Source organism: Ambystoma mexicanum, chromosome 2q (genome assembly GCF_040938575.1).
Source record: "Ambystoma mexicanum isolate Mex_15411 chromosome 2q, UKY_AmexF1_1, whole genome shotgun sequence".
Taxonomy (NCBI): domain Eukaryota; kingdom Metazoa; phylum Chordata; class Amphibia; order Caudata; family Ambystomatidae; genus Ambystoma; species Ambystoma mexicanum.
Genome location: NC_090924.1, coordinates 1045049475 through 1045065284, shown reverse-complemented (window position 1 = coordinate 1045065284; position 15810 = coordinate 1045049475). Strand labels below are relative to the sequence as shown.

The window sequence follows — 15810 nt, the reverse complement described above, 5'->3', positions numbered from 1 at the left end:
ATTTCCCCCCCTTCCTGTAGTTTGGTTTCTAGCTCCTTTTCTGCTTTACTCAGTTCACACACAATGCCTCCCTGAATCCCATTTGACTTTGATATGGCTGTCCCCCTTTACACCACCTTGAATGCCTCCCACAGTGTCCCAGCTGATTCCATGCTCCCAGTATTAATTTGAAAGTATTCCACTATGTCTTTTCGCAGACATTCTCCGAACGCTATATCTTTCAATGCCTCTGCTCTAGGTTCCCATGTTGGGACTCTCACCCTAGGGGGTGAGATCTGCCACGTTACTACCAGTGGTACATGATCAGAGAGGACTATGGGTTTATATTCTGCTCTTGTCATCGCGTTCAGTAACTCCGGCCCAACAAATACATAATCCAATCTAGTACTCAGCTGCTGCGGGGCAGAATAATACGAATATTCCCTGTCTTGCAGTTCTTGTAGTCTCCATACATCCTCCAACTGGAAGTCTCGCAATAAGGCAAGCAAGGCTTTAGCAGCAGGGGCAGGCTTCCCCGTCCTCTCATCTGATCTATCTAGCCTCGGGTCTAAGGTGCAGTTGAAATCTCCACCCCAAACAACCGCCCTATCCATATATGGGCTAATCTTGGCATACAAGGCCTTGAAATAGGCTCCAGTGTCATTATTCGGAGCGTACACATTAATAATGTTTACTTCTGTGTTCTCAACTAATCCCTTAATCAGCACCATCCTCCCATCTCTGTCTATGGTGGACTGCAGCAATCGAAACGGGACATGTGGTGCAATCCATGTAAGGGCCCCTCTTGCGTAAACTGAATATGTCGTTCCTAAGGTCGTGCCCTTCCATTTCCTCATTACTACCCCCAGCCGTTCCTTAGTTAAGTGTTTTTCCTGTAGTAATGCCACATCAACCTTCTCAAATACATCATCACCTTGTTACGTTTGATATAGGAATTCAACCCCCTCACATTCCAGGTCACTATTCTTAAGTCTCCCATCTAGCCATATCCTACTCCCTGAACCCCCACTCCTCCACCTTTAATCTCTCCCCATGGCTCATGAATGCAGGCTCGTATTCTAGCTTCCAAAACGGACTCATGATTACAGGCTATCCCTTTTCCCGTATCCCCAACTCCCCACCCTCCACACCCTCAACAAAACTACCCTCACCCCTCCCAACTCCCCAAACAAATGCCCAGCTCCATCCCTGGATCTCAGGTTCCCCCGCATCTAGCTCTTTTCTACGGTTCACACCGATACTCAGAAATCAGCAGTGTGATACTAACCTACTAATATCCTAACTACTAGCCTAAGCTACTAAGGGTAACAACGTGTTTCAACTGTTGTTCCAGCATAAATTCCCCATACCCGCCTTGCTCCCCCCATAGAGGGTCAGTCCTTTGCAGTTTAATGTGTGTCTCTTCCGTGGGCTCAGAATGTTAATCCCCAACTTATACCTCATGCCAAAAAACGGCAAGGCTATCCACACTCAATATACAATGTATCATAGAAACCTCCAATGTTCACCCGTCTGTCTTGCTCTCCGTCTCGTTGTTTGCGTCTGCTGGGCAATTCTGTGCATCCAACCATGCTGTTGCTTCCTCATGGGTGTCGAAAAGTGTGCTTTGCTGTTGTGTATGACCTTCAGCTTCGATGGATAAAGTAGCATGTATTTATACCCTGCATCACGCAGTCTCCTTTTCACCGACACATAATTCAGTCACTGTCTCTGTTCCAAAAAGGTGTAGTCCGGGTAGGCCTTGATGGTCACAGAGCCTCTGCTGATCGTGCCACCCTTTCGGAAATGATCCAGTATCCTCTCCCGGTCTCGATAGTTCAGGATCTTGGCGATCAGTGGTCTAGGGGGCTGGGAGTCCTGGTTTAAGTCGCCTGTTCTGGACCCTCTGTGCCCTCTCCACTACGGATCCTTGAGAGAGTGTGCCGCCATCAACTTCTACATAATTGGTCGGGTCCGAGCCCTCCATTCCCTCAAGCAGGCCAATAATACGGACATTGTTCCTACGTGCCTGTCCCTCCGCTTCCTCCACTCTATTTTCTAGATTGTGCCCTTGTTGTCTGAGAGTCGTCACTTCCCCAACATTGTCTACGCAAGTATGCGTATTAGCCGCCACATCCTTTTCAAGCACCCCGGTGCCTTTCGGACTACTTCCTAACATCCTGCCACAGGAGATTCACGTCAATGCACATTGCGTCTATTTTCTGCTTCAACGAGGATTTCAGTTTGGCTATGGACACGTCCATCCTGCTCGCCCAGGACATCCTCAGCTCAACTATGGCATCTAGGATCCGGTGATCATCGCAGTGATCATCGCGTGTCGAGGGCCCTTCTGCCTGCACTCCTTGTTTCTTTGTTTTGGCTACATCTGGCGTTGGGGAGGCCTTGGTAAAGTCTTCTATGGTTGACTGTTTGCCTTTAACCTTATTTGTCTTAGCCGCCATATTTCTTCCGGCGCCAACAGAAGTCGCCAAGTAATGTTTGGTTGTGGTGGCCAGCCTGTGGGTGCTTCTTCCTTCCCCGTGGCGAATGTATCACAGTCCCTGTGTACCCATACTTAGCTTGTGGCAGTGCTTGCGATTTTCAGCTAGTTCACTGTGCTTCTGCTAGCAGGCCCCAGGACAGTCGCCACCTCCGTGTCCTGAGTAATCTGGAATTGGCTCCCACTGTACTGCTGCGCTGTTTTTGAGAGTGGACCCCTCCCTCCATGCTGGCATGCATTAATGTCAGCCCCTATGTGCGGGGCAACAGGCTGTGGTAGGGACGCCAATGTGTGTCAGTGTGTCCAATGGTCCGGAGGCTCCAATGTTCTCTTACACCCAGCCGGTGTTCCTGGCCTCAGTAATTATTGAGATCCCCTTCGCACTGGGGGGAGGGTGAAGGCCCTAACATGTATAATCTCCTGGCGACTGTTCGTTTAGGGACTGCTAATATGAACGGCCCTCGTAACCTGGGCTCCCCAGTGCCTCCAAATGATTTGGTGTACTCTCCCGCTGTCGCCAACAATGTTGAGTTGGGGACTATTCAGGCTAATTAGCCTCACCGTGCAGTGCCTTCTGCTCTACATTAGTATGTGCTTCTATGGTCTGTTAGGGCTACCACCGTATCATATGGCCGCTCTGCCACCCTGCTCTGTGCGTGTGTCTTATTTATGTTGAAAGCACTGGCATCTCTGTTGTTGACTGGGTCCCTCCTAACCCAGCAGCTCGCTGAGAGAAATGTCCCTAGATACAAATGCATCTCTTCTGTGCAATTACGCAGTTAGCATCCAAGACCAGGAGCGTTTCGAAACTCTCTGCTCCCTTTAACTCGTTTTGCCGGTGCAACAAAGTATCCTGGTCCGGGCCCGGCTACCTCCGCGAGTCCGCTGTGTTGCTCACCAGTTCGTTTTAAAGGCTCCTCCATTCCTCGCACCGCTGTACTAGCCTTCGGTCCCTCAGGAGGTATGTATGTTGTCCGATCTGCGATGCGGCTGCTGACTGTCCTCACTGCCTGCAGCCCACCCAGAGGGCGCCACATTCCATGCCCGGCATTTTCTTTATGCGGTTCCTGGTTATTTCAGTGTTCGGGCTCATAGTCCGCCAGAGACGGTCACAAATCTCTTTGTTCTATGGCGGCCGCCATTTTCTACTTCTCAGCCCTCGATTCTCGGCAGACTTGGACAGCGTCCTCAGTGCCAGCCACGCCGTTCTGCAAAGCCATGCTCTGTGTACATATGCGCCAGATTATCACACACAATTTCTTCCGCTCTAGGTATAAATATATCCATTTATACGCGGGCTTTGTCAGGATGATGTACGGATCAGCGGGAGCCCCAGAGACAACACGTCCTCCTACATGGCTCCCTAGCCACGCCTCCCACTCACATATTCATTGCATTGTTCACAGCAGCGACAATGTGGATTCAGTACAACCATGCAGAGATCCTCTGGAATTATCCCTTTTTGAGAAATCCTAAAGTGTGCAAAGGATCTCTGGGGTCTATCTGTGAGTCACATGTCCGCACTAGAATATACTTTATTTCACAATAAAGCTGTATGCAGGTTCAGTTTTTCTTGCAGGTTATTTTGTCAGTACTGAATGCCCACCAGCACCATGAAGTGATAGTGGCTATTGCAGAGGTCCACAAGGGACTTTACCCAGTGTTAAAGGGTTAGTGCATTCAAAAATGTTATTGTATCAAGCGTTCGGGCATGTGGTTTTAAGCAAACTGTGATTGATTGGAAAAACATTTCCTGTGCACCTTACCTTAGTTTTCCTCACTTTTACACATGCGAAATCAAGCAGCGGGCGTGGCCATCTTGTGCTAATCTTATCCGTTGCTGCATCACCCTAAGTTGTAACTGCCCTCGCAGCACTAAATCATATCCCCTGCGCCTGAAGCTGACATCACTAGGCATACGGCCCATTTCACAATGCGAGTGTACATTTCGTGTCAAACTTCTCTGTGCGCCAGCTAATGACGTGTCTCCATGGAAATGGCAGGACACCTCTTTCCTCAATAAGTATAAACAGACCGCTTCTCATCAGACGACATCAGAATTGCTTTTTCAATCGTTTCACTGTCTTTTTTTGTATATCCCTTGACAAGTTTCTGCTCTGTTCAGCTATCTTCGTTGCTCGTAGCCTGTGCAAACAGATACTAGTACTAGCATTACTATTGATTTTAATTTTTTCATTTAATGGCAACAATACAACCCTACCAGTACGGGCCAGAGTATTCCGAGGCGGGATTAGTTGAAAGAGAAAGATGCGGAAACGATGGGGCATCGAACAACAGTTGGGAGGACGAATCACCGGATCATGAGCTTGAGAGCCTAGTCGCATGGAAGACATTTCTGCCTGGTGTACCTGCAATCGGTGCAAGGTCATGCCAAGCGAGGAGGAGAACTGCTGCTGTGAGAAAATTCAGGATGCTGGCTTACATATCGGAAGAAGACACACCGCCGCTATGCATTACCGAGCTGCATGACTTCAGGGCAGCCTGTCTCACAAGGTCCGTGTTGAGGATTATGATGGTGCTTATGCACGAACTTCGCGCAACAGTTCGCCCTTGCAATCCAAGTAACGAGTAAATGTACTCTAGATGTGATGTCACTTAGGCCACTAACATTTCATGTTTGTCTCCTATATTGTCGTAACTTTGATCTATCATTGCCAAATGAATGCAATTCAATACATTTCTCACGATTTAGGGAATAGTGTACAACCAAGAAACAATATTTCTCTGTGCCCCAAATGTTATGGATTGCATGGGTCTTCATTTTTGTGATGTGTCTACACTTTAAAGCCCAAGTTGAATGATCCATGATGTGACATTTGTACTGGCAACTATGCCATAGGATACAAGATTGCATTTTCAACTAAGGTTTGTATGTTTCTCTTCCACAGGTGGTACAGGCTGGTTGCCTATCGTTCGTTTACATGGTGGCTTCATGGGAGGCTTGGATACTGCATTCGAAGAGTAATACCCGCCTGTGCCATTCAAGCCAAATTCCCCAGTGACAGCGGTCAGTGCAGGGGATTTTCCCACACTGTGCTACAACCCGAAGTATACAATTTGTAGTACATTTGTGCCATCAACATCAGCAACAAATTAAAATACAAATCATCTTTTATCAATAGTTGTTTCCATTTTTCAGTGAATCAAGGACACGCTCACTTGTCCTGGCAGGGCTGGCAGGTATGGCAACGGCCAAAGTGTCAAACACCATGTACACTTCAAAGCTATCTTCCGCGCAGGGGCCATTGTTCACATGGCCTCCCCAGACTCAGTGTCTCCAGGCAGGCTCCCCTGAAGCAGACCGCACCCCTGCAATCTGCATAAGTGTCTCTCTCCCTTCAGCAGTCTTCTGTGCCTTTTCTGCACGCCACATGCCCATCCATCCCGCTCCATTATCAACGGCAGTTCCCACCTGTGGATGTGCGCTGCCAAGGGGGCTGGCAGGGATGGGAACGGCCAAGGTGTCAAACACTGTGTACACTTCAAAGCTATCTTCCGCTCAGGGGCCATTGTTCACATGGCCTCCGCAGACCCACTGTCCCCAGGCAGGCGCCCCTGAAGCAGACCACGTTCGAAACATGTCACTCATTCACATAGACACCCACTTTTCTAATTCTTTATAAACCCCTTGATATTTATCCTGAGAACACCTGTGAGCACTGGAAGTCAACTCGTGATCGTGCTACCTGTTTTCCTGCTACTAACTACCCTGCTTGCTGAATCTAATTGTTTGTTAGTCAAGGTAGGGGAAGGTCACCTAATCCTCTCTTTCTATCTATTTCTAATGAATGTAGCCCGTAGTGTAATGTTCATTCATCTCAATGACTTTACCATTGTCTACTGTTTAAAGTGTTCTGATATCGATATATATCGCAAATTTCATCAGTGTCAATTTTAGTTAGAATTGCATCTTTCTCGGACCATGTCTATAAGCATGTTTCCTTTTGATGAATGAAGTACATTCAACGGACGAGTAACACGTTATGATATCCGACGCATCAATCAATTCTGTGTGAAAGTTATCCCAGTGCATATTCGACTACGCTACACAGGTTTTGCTTCTTTGACCAAAATAAACATTGCATAGAAAAATTTGATATAATTCCATCATTCTCATGCATTCAGTAGAATTTCTTTGTAATTATGTGTATTTTCTTTATACAGACTTTTCAAGAATGCCTGATTGTTTGGTTTTCGGTTGCCGTTCTAGGAGTCATGTCAAAAGTAAGGGCACAATCCTGCAGACATTCCTGATGAATATTGATAAGAGAATGGGTTCGACATTGTGGCTTTCCGGTGGACGAGCTTGAAGTAAGAGCCCAGGATGTCTTGGGAGATATTCCGCATCTGCAGTCTGCTCTTTACCCTGGATATGTACGACCAATTGAAGTAGACAAAAAAGGATCGACTCAGAACATCTCGTAAATTGCTTCCAAATGCAATTCCAACTCTATTCATGCACACGCTGCCTAAGATGAAGTAAAAAATGTGTCTTACTAAAGTTTGCATATTTACCAGATAGTGTACTTTTTAACTATACCACATTTTACCACACATCTGTCCCAGGTTTTTGAAGCATCATAGAAAGTAATTATGACCATAGAAAACAATGCCATAGTGCCTTTCAAAAGAAGCATAATCTTTTCCTAATCGGTTGCTTGACATGTAAATTCTTTTAGGAGAGCATTCTGACGGAAGCACAGATCCTCGCAAGTGACAAAACCACTGACCCGTCCAGTATACCAATGGTGAGCCCTACAGACTTGCAGAAGTTCATATTATCAAGAGTTGGATCTTCCCATATATCTAATGCAAATCTATTTTTCCCTTTTACAACTTCGTGACACTGCACTGAAAATGAAGGAGCAAGATTCTGCATCCATTTCTTTTCCAGAGTCAACAACAACTTTGAGCGCCTATCAGGTAATTTTATTTCACTTTTCAATTATGAGAATGTATTATGCTTGGAATGTAAAATAATATGAAATTGTTTATGTATCCTGTCGGTTGTTTACACCGTGTCATTTATGGGTTTCTGTTTATATGTACCATTATCTGCACCCCATTGTCTCTGTTCCATTTGGCTGTTTTCATCCATACTAAAACAAGTACTGTGTTACAGGGGGATGCTGGTACTTCGACTACAATTACATCATCCTTTGGAGCTTGTCCAGAGTATGAGGTATGCGTTTTGACAGTTCCCTTGAATGAAAGAAAGTAAATCCTATATAGGATACTATTAGACAGTGACATTCATATAAACGTGCAGTGTTTTAAACATTTATCATTTCAGTTCTAACGTTACAATTTCTCCCTAATGCAGAATACATTGCAAAATGTTTAAGGGCAACATAACAATCAGTATGTTTTGCACGGTGATCGCTGATCGAGTATACTTGCCATCAATCGGGTGAAATTTGAAATGTATATTTTCACTAAATGGCTTATACTGTGTAGGAAGTTAATAATGTGAGGGATGTGTGCTATGTAAGATTTTAATTTCAAATACATTTGACTTTAGTTTTTTTAATTAATATTCTATTCAAGGAATGTATACAAGGTCGGGAATTGGAAGATGAGGCACATGGATCAGAGTTGGTGGACCAGCTTGCTGGTGCGGTCGTTACAGAGAAGACCACGGTTTCACAGAAAATCAAGAAAACAAGGGTAACTAACAAACAATTTTGTTTTCTAGAAGTGTTTTGGGCTGATGTTTTCTTCATAACATGTTTTTCTATTAAAAGTACTATCTACTGTATGTGTGATTTACATTGAACATGTTTTTACAACGCATCTGCTAGAGGCCCAAAAGGAAAAGAAGTATAAAGACACAGACAACAAATGAAACCAAAGATGCTGCTTGCCAAACAGATTTCAACATGGAGCAACTACTATTTGAGGCTCAGCGTGGTCCAGTCAATAAGCAGACTTGAGATGCTTATGTCCATTGGCCAGAAACTGAATTGAATGTGACCGGCAAAGCCAACAAAGTGTGGTTGGACCATTGCTACAATGTGAGAACACGACAAGATGAAAATGAAATTAAATATAATGAAGATGCTTTTGAATTCCTCCCTGACCACCTGACACAATCTGCACCCGCAAAAAAAGATCCACCCAATAAACAATCGGCATTCATGGTTTCTCCAATTCATGTGCAAATAACACAAGCTGAACTAACTGAGACTGAAGCTTCAACGCAATTGACCGAACAACTTGCCAAAGATCTTGACTACAGTTTGTCTAGTTTGGACGATTTGTCCACCACAGCTGAGTCACAAACCACATTCATGCCGGACGATTGGCTAATTAAAGAGCACAAATACATTTTATTCGACAGCTGCCTGATGGAGATTATACTGATGCTGAAATGTGTCCATCCACTCAGGGGGAAAATATGTGGGGAGCCATTGGCGAAATGTGACTCGTGTATTCCAAGGCACTAACCTGAAAATCCAAGCCACTTGTACCCACCTCCATGATACATTTTCATGGTCCGCTCAACCGATGCTGGGCAAAGTGCCAGCTGGAAATTTACTGTGTTCAGCAGCTTTACTTTTCAGTGGCTCGACTTTTAGTAAGTTGTCCAGTTTCTGACAATTCGTAGGACTTCAGTTCCTTGCTAAAATGCAGTACTACAAATATCAAAGAGAACTTTTATTGCCCGCTATTAGTCAAGCTTGGAAAACTGAACAAATGACAATTGAAAGGACATTCTCTGGCAAACGATTCAGACTAGCTGGCGATGGACAGTGTGACAGCCCCGGATTTTCAGCAAAGTACTACACATACTACTTTCAGGCCATGAAAACTAAAAGATTGTGAGTTCGGAGGTTGTGCAGGTGTCGGAATGTAAAGCCTCAGTGGCCATAGAGAAACATGGTTTCATAAAATCCTTCGAACATCTTCAATCGAGGTCAATGCAAATAGACCTCATAGCCACTAACAGACATGTTTCAATAGCCAAGGCCATGCGGGAGCAGTTTCCAAACATTCACCATCAATTTGATGTATGACAAGTGGCCAAATCAGTCTGTAAAAAAATCACAGCTGCTGGTAAAATAAAAAGGGTTCAGAAAATATTTTACAGTGGTTCCAGTCTTTCAGCAACCATCTTTGGTGGAGCTCCAAAACTTGTGATAGGTCTGCAGAAATTCTACTTGAAAAATGGCGCTCCTTGATGCACCACTGTTCCAAAGTTCACTCATGGACAGAAAACTAACATTTTCAACAATGTGCACATGGACCTTTATCGGAGGAACAGGAAGTCAAGATTGATTCCATCTTACCTCCACACAATCCTCTTGAGAAGATCGTGTTTGATAAAACTCTTTCAAGAGATCTGAAGGGACTCACAGATTTCTGTCACACCAGAGATTTGGAGGTGTTACACAATATGTGCCTAAAGTACAGGCCCAAGAGGTTGCATTTCGGCATAGACGGTATGCAGTCTCGAACATTACTAGCCGTATTAGCGCATAACGAGAATCTAGGCAGAGAAGAATCGAGATCTGCAGGAAACTTTGGAATGCTTCGTTACACAATGGCCTTTGCAAAACAAAGCAAAAAATGGGTTGCCAAGCCGATATATCAGGAGATGGAATTCGATTTTGTGAAAGATCTCACTTTGATTGTGTTGGCCATGCATACTCATGGAATCGATCCTGATTTTGTTCCTAGGATAAATACATTGCCACAAAATATTGCAAACAAGCCCTGTCCATCAAAAGCGGGACTCGTTGAACAGTTGACTTCCCGGTATAATTGATTAGAAGCGGTGTGTATGTTGCGCAATGTTTGTACATGACCAATGGAAATCTATTTAACTTGAATTTCAAAGCTATTAAAAGTATTAAGAGTCCAAATTGTCTTTTCAAATGTATCCTCTTTGTCAATTTATTTTGCAAGAAGTGCCTGTTGGAGCGTGCCATACAGTGTAACTGTGTTTTTCCCTTCCCGCTTTCGGCCGCTCTTGTGGGTCCTTCACTGATAAGGGCACGGGAGGGTCAGCTGGATATCTGCATGAAAGCAACTGCAGCGTCTGCAGTTGCCTTAGCATGCACGTGTCCAAATAGACAGAATAAATACACGTCCCACTAGGGAATGAGACGTAAGCTAAATAACAAACTTGGCATGGAAGAACTAATGACTGTAAGAAAAACACAGCATAAAAACGGGCTGTTGGTGTGAAATAGGTGAATTCTGACCTATATTTTTATGGGGGCATGTGTTAGGGGTTGTTCCTTTCGGGTGCCTTGATTTGCGGCCTTTGGAGTCTTACGATTTCAAACACAGTGGTGATAGGTGTTAGTGTTACCAAAATATATGAGCATTCTAGATTAGGTACATGGTAGGTGAATTGGAGGTGGTGCGGGGGTAGGGTCTGGTGACCAAATGCGTTCAAAGGGAATAGGGGGCATGGTTTCAGGGCACCGCGGCCTGGCGGGGAGAGTGTGGCGATGGCATGAGTCGGTCAGCAGAGATGGATGGGGCACTAAGGTTGGAGCAGGCCTTGGTCTAACATTCTTGCATGAGCACGTTTTGTCAGGGCTCGATACTTGCTACTTGCAAAAATGAATAGCTGCATTTCCGTGAGAACAGGAGACGCGCTGCGCTGACAGAGGACAGTGGTGGTGGGGGCTGGCTGTGCGCAGCACTGGGAGTGGGAGAGTGAACATATCGGCAGAGGGGAAAAGGGCCTAGAACAAGATGGCGTTTGGAAGGACACAAATGGAGTTCAAAGTATTCATATTAGCAGAGCGTTAATACACTTATATGAAACATGGGTGATGCAAATAGGTGCAGGAGGGCTGGAGATGTCTCCCACCTTAGCTTATCCGTCACTTGCCCGGTACGAGAATGGTGCAGGGGGGCGGGATATACCGCCTCTCCTCCAACATTTCTCCTCCAACATTTGTTAGTGCACAGGAAGTTCAGTGGAGCTGGAAGGGCACTTGGATTTATGACTTGTCAGTGTCTCACGTTATCCGCACATTCCTCCGCGAAAACAGGGCACACACAGACGTGACAACGGGGAGGACTCTAACTGGAAATGTTGCCCTAAAATAGCTAAATCACTATCAGTATAGATGAGTAAACAAAGTATTCACGATACTGCGGCATTGGTGGATGCCAGCAAACAATTTGTTTGTTTTTCTAACATATTTTGAATGCCACGTCGGACAGCCGGGCTAATCGCTCCCATGGAGTGAAGGTCACTGCCTTTGATGTTGCTTGTGGACAGTTCACACCGATGCTTCCTGTACTGTATGGTTTTGATTTGTGTCTTTCCTTCACCAAAAGGAAACTTAGCATACGCACTCCTAAGAAGGTTCAATTGTTGTTCCTCCTTGCAAGAAAGGGAGGATTTGCTATGGATTGAAGGATTGGGGAGGTGTGTAATACCCGCAAAAATGATGAGCTTCACCATTTTAACACTGGACAAAGGAACATGTCATTTCATTTCATGAAAACCGTTGATCTGAGCGGACACTGCGTTACGCCAAGTGAATGGAAATACCAAATATAATGTACGTTTTATTGTAGACGAGTTTATAGACAAACGAGTCAAGGTTTCATTTTCTGACTGGTATTGCTGGCTTACGTTGTAATGGGTTGTTGGTTGGGGCATATTGTTACGACACGCAAACACAACCTGTATGTAATTGTCTTTTTCCCGGACACATGGGCAGTCCAGCACCGAAATGCATGGAGTCCATGTCTGGATTCCCCCAGGTTCCACCAATGCCAAGTTTGTTGCTAATATTCCTTTGTAATACCGTCTGTGTTATTCGAATTCTTCCGTCGGCTTCCACACCCGCATCCCATTGCGAGCTAAACATTCTCCACAGCACTAACCTCTCAAGCACATCGTAGACTCCAACTTTCCATTGTTTCTGGTTTGTGTTCATTATTAGGTTTCACCCGGTGCAGAATTAAAGGGTAAATGGATACATTTAAATATAAAGCAGCTACTGAGATATATTTATGTTTTGTACACAGCTACATCCTTCCTCTCGCGAATGTCATTGTTTCCAGATACCCGGTGATGGGTTCTTCAACAGGCAGTGGCAGATACACCTAAATGGCTGGCTTACAATTACGATGATATGGGACGATCACCCCAGACAGATATGCCATTTGGCGGTACCAGCGACAAGGAGCAACCTGACATCGTTTACGGTGGTCTAGCAAGAAGCTGATGCCGAAACCTTGCGATTCAAGGTGCGTCCAATGCGCTTCTTCTATCGAAAGGAACACTGTGTGCCTCATGATAAAGATTTGATGTTCGAATACAACGAAATAAAAAATGTGGTTGAATATGGAAATTGGCGGATGTTCTTGCAGCATTTATTGTGAAATAAAAGCACATTATAAATATGAGAGTATTGGTGTTTCTTTTAAAATTAGTGTTTTCTATTCCAATTTGGGACGGGCTGTGCTGTGAGAGGATGTGTGTGTTGATATTCTGGGTTCTGCCTCAACTAATGTTACGACGTAGGTGATATCTGGGCGCGTTTGGCTACGCTGCCCACTAACGTCATGAAAATAGGTGGAAAATATTGCTAGGAATAGTGATGTCAGCTTCAGGGGCGGGGGATATGATTTAGTGCCGCGAGGGCAGTTCAACTTAGGGTGATGCTGCAACGGATAAGTTTAGCACAAGATGGCTGCACCCGCCTCTTGATTTCGCATGTGTTAAAGTGAGGAAAACTAAGGTAAGGTGCATAGGAAATGTTTTTACGATCGGTCACAGTTTGCTAAAAACCACATGCCCGACCGCTCGGGACAATAACATTTTTGAGCGCACTATTCCTTTGAGTTATTGTGGAGATGAATTGCTGTGCTTACACATTTTCATCTGGTTAGGCTTCACCGAGACACAAGGAGCTAGATTGCTGTCGCAGGATCGGCATTCACCCAACCATCGTAAGTAAAACTGCTGCTGCCAAATGGCCAGAAAAATCAACCTTTGCCCCCAGTAATTATTATATACTAATATGTGTGCTCTTATAATAGGTATTATTATTGCTACCCCATTTTGAAAGTTATTTGATTCATCAACCCCAAAAGGGTGAAAGTCGGCCCTGCCACATGTTTGAACTTGCCCAGTGTAGGCTCACCTCTTTTCAGAGACAATTGCTTTAGTATAGTGTTAAGAACTGAGTGAAGCGAGGGCTTTTGACAAGGTCCCTGGGCTCATGAGGCCCGACCTGGCCCACCGGAGAAGGTCTTAATGCTATTCGCACCCCGGGTTTCCAATCTGTAAATTGGGTTGTTAAAAAAACAAATAAAGTATTTTCATTCAACGAACAGGACGCAAGCAGTGTCCCATTTCAATGCATGGAAATACTGTCTAAAGATGGCCACCATGGATATGGAAGGCGGTGCTCCATACAGAACCCCTCTTCCATTTCCATGGCCGCCGCAGACAAAAAGAGGTAAGACGGTGGAGGGAGACGTAAAACAAATGTTTTACGTTTGGGTGGGGGAAGATGGCACTGCACGCGGGAGAAGCAGGTTCCATGGAACCTGGGCTAAGATTGTCAGTTTCAGCCCGCTATCCAAGGAACCTGATTGGCTGCTTCTCCCGCCCTGCGTGCTAATTGTATGGCTATCCATCGTTGGCTAAATAAACAGTAGCCTCAACAGGACTTTAGGGAGTTAACAAAAGTTGAATCCCACACTTGTATCTGTATATCCTCCAAAACAGAGATTTTGCGGTACCCACAAGTGCCAGATACTGCATATTTTGTTTGCTCATGGTCTCAAATCTCTGCTTCATTGACACTGAAGCATCCGTGATACAGGCCTATTGTTTTATCAGTCATATAAAGGAATCTGGCTAAAACAGCTCTTGCTTGCAAGGATGTATCCAGACCTTGAGTAGTAAGGTTTAGGGGCCCGAAATTGGCACATCTAACGGGAAATGCAAATAGCTTATTGGGGCTCGCTTCAACAAAGAAGCTGCACATCTTGGGGAAATGCATACTCTTTGAGGTTTATCATCCTTTCACAATAGCCTTCATATTTCACAATGCATGATGTCTGTTTTAGGATTGAATTGGAATTAACATCCTATTTTAGACATATAGCCAACATGATATTTCTTCTTTTCCCCTCCTTTTAGCAAAAGAATTTTCCAAAGTTTTACAGAATTTAAGGATGCAGTTTGGGATCAGCATTCAATGTGGATAAACAAATGTGGTGTTCTGCTTTTTCTGTATTCTGTCATCTTAACAAAGGTATGTTTCTGGTACAGTGCCTGCCATATGTGCCATAACAGTGCCATGACCTATATTTTTGTCGTTCTTTATCAGATTCTTTTCTTTTTGTTTTGCCTATTTGAGGTTTCGATAGCCATGTGTTTGAGAAAAAAGTATCGTTATAGAAAGGATGTGTGGAATTAGCAATTTTTAAAGCATTTGTGGGGAATACACATAAGCATAACCATTGGCACATTGTTTTCTAAATTCTTGTCACAGTGTAGTTTAAATTGACCTTTTCTGTCTGAAATATAATAGCCTTATTGTGCATCATATTTCCACGAGAAGCCAGACACCTCATCTGCCTCCCTGCCCAGCTTCACTTCGCTTTCCTTATTCAAATGGACTAACACACAATAACAGCAAAGACAAGTGACAGACTTGGGAAAACAGATCCACACAAAGGAATGTGACTTAAACAGGAAGGATTCTCTCCTTCGCAAAGGGCAGGGTGATTTAACTTTCACAAACCAGTAGGTATATGAAAGTGTACTGTTGGTTTCCTTTTGGGGTTAAAGACAATGTAAGGGAAAGAAATGGAACAAGTCAGACAAGGTATTGTGTGACACACGGTCAAATGGGATTAAGAATACAAAAGGCTAAGGTTTTATTTTATTTTTAAACATGGCGGAAAAGAGGAAACTGTTAAAAACGTGTTTTGATTGAGACAAGAATGGGTAAAAGACAAAGTGAGCTTAATAAGCACAATAACGGATACAAGGGGGGAAATGGGGACAGCCAGAGCACTCATATAAAATGCACTGTGAAGAAAGAGAACCTTCAAAATCTATCTAAACTTCACTAAAACACAAGTTGTGGGCTTGCTCTGTAAACTCCCAGAGCACAACAAATATTACCGACTCGGATTAGCCCAAGTTGTACACAGTCCTCCAGGCTCAAATGGCAGGTCCCCTGGGATCTCGTGGGTTCTCTGAATATCGAGGTGTGAATTTGGTATGAGCTACAAGCACTGCTGGTCAGAGGTTCACTCAGGCATATTCGCTACTATTGGCTAACATTTCTCTTTTTCTTTTTGATAAATTA

The 15810-nt window shown here is 44.4% G+C and overlaps 1 protein-coding gene across 3 annotated transcripts in view; it reads left to right on the top strand.

Moving 5' to 3' along the window:
* Window positions 1-15810, top strand: part of MINDY3 (MINDY lysine 48 deubiquitinase 3) — a 1607185-nt gene that overhangs the window by 634533 nt on the left and 956842 nt on the right. For all 3 annotated transcript variants that reach the window (XM_069648406.1, XM_069648407.1, XM_069648405.1), the window contains exon 7: window positions 14631-14745. In XM_069648406.1, the coding sequence (XP_069504507.1) occupies window positions 14631-14745 (115 nt within the window). The remainder of the gene's footprint in view (window positions 1-14630; window positions 14746-15810) is intronic.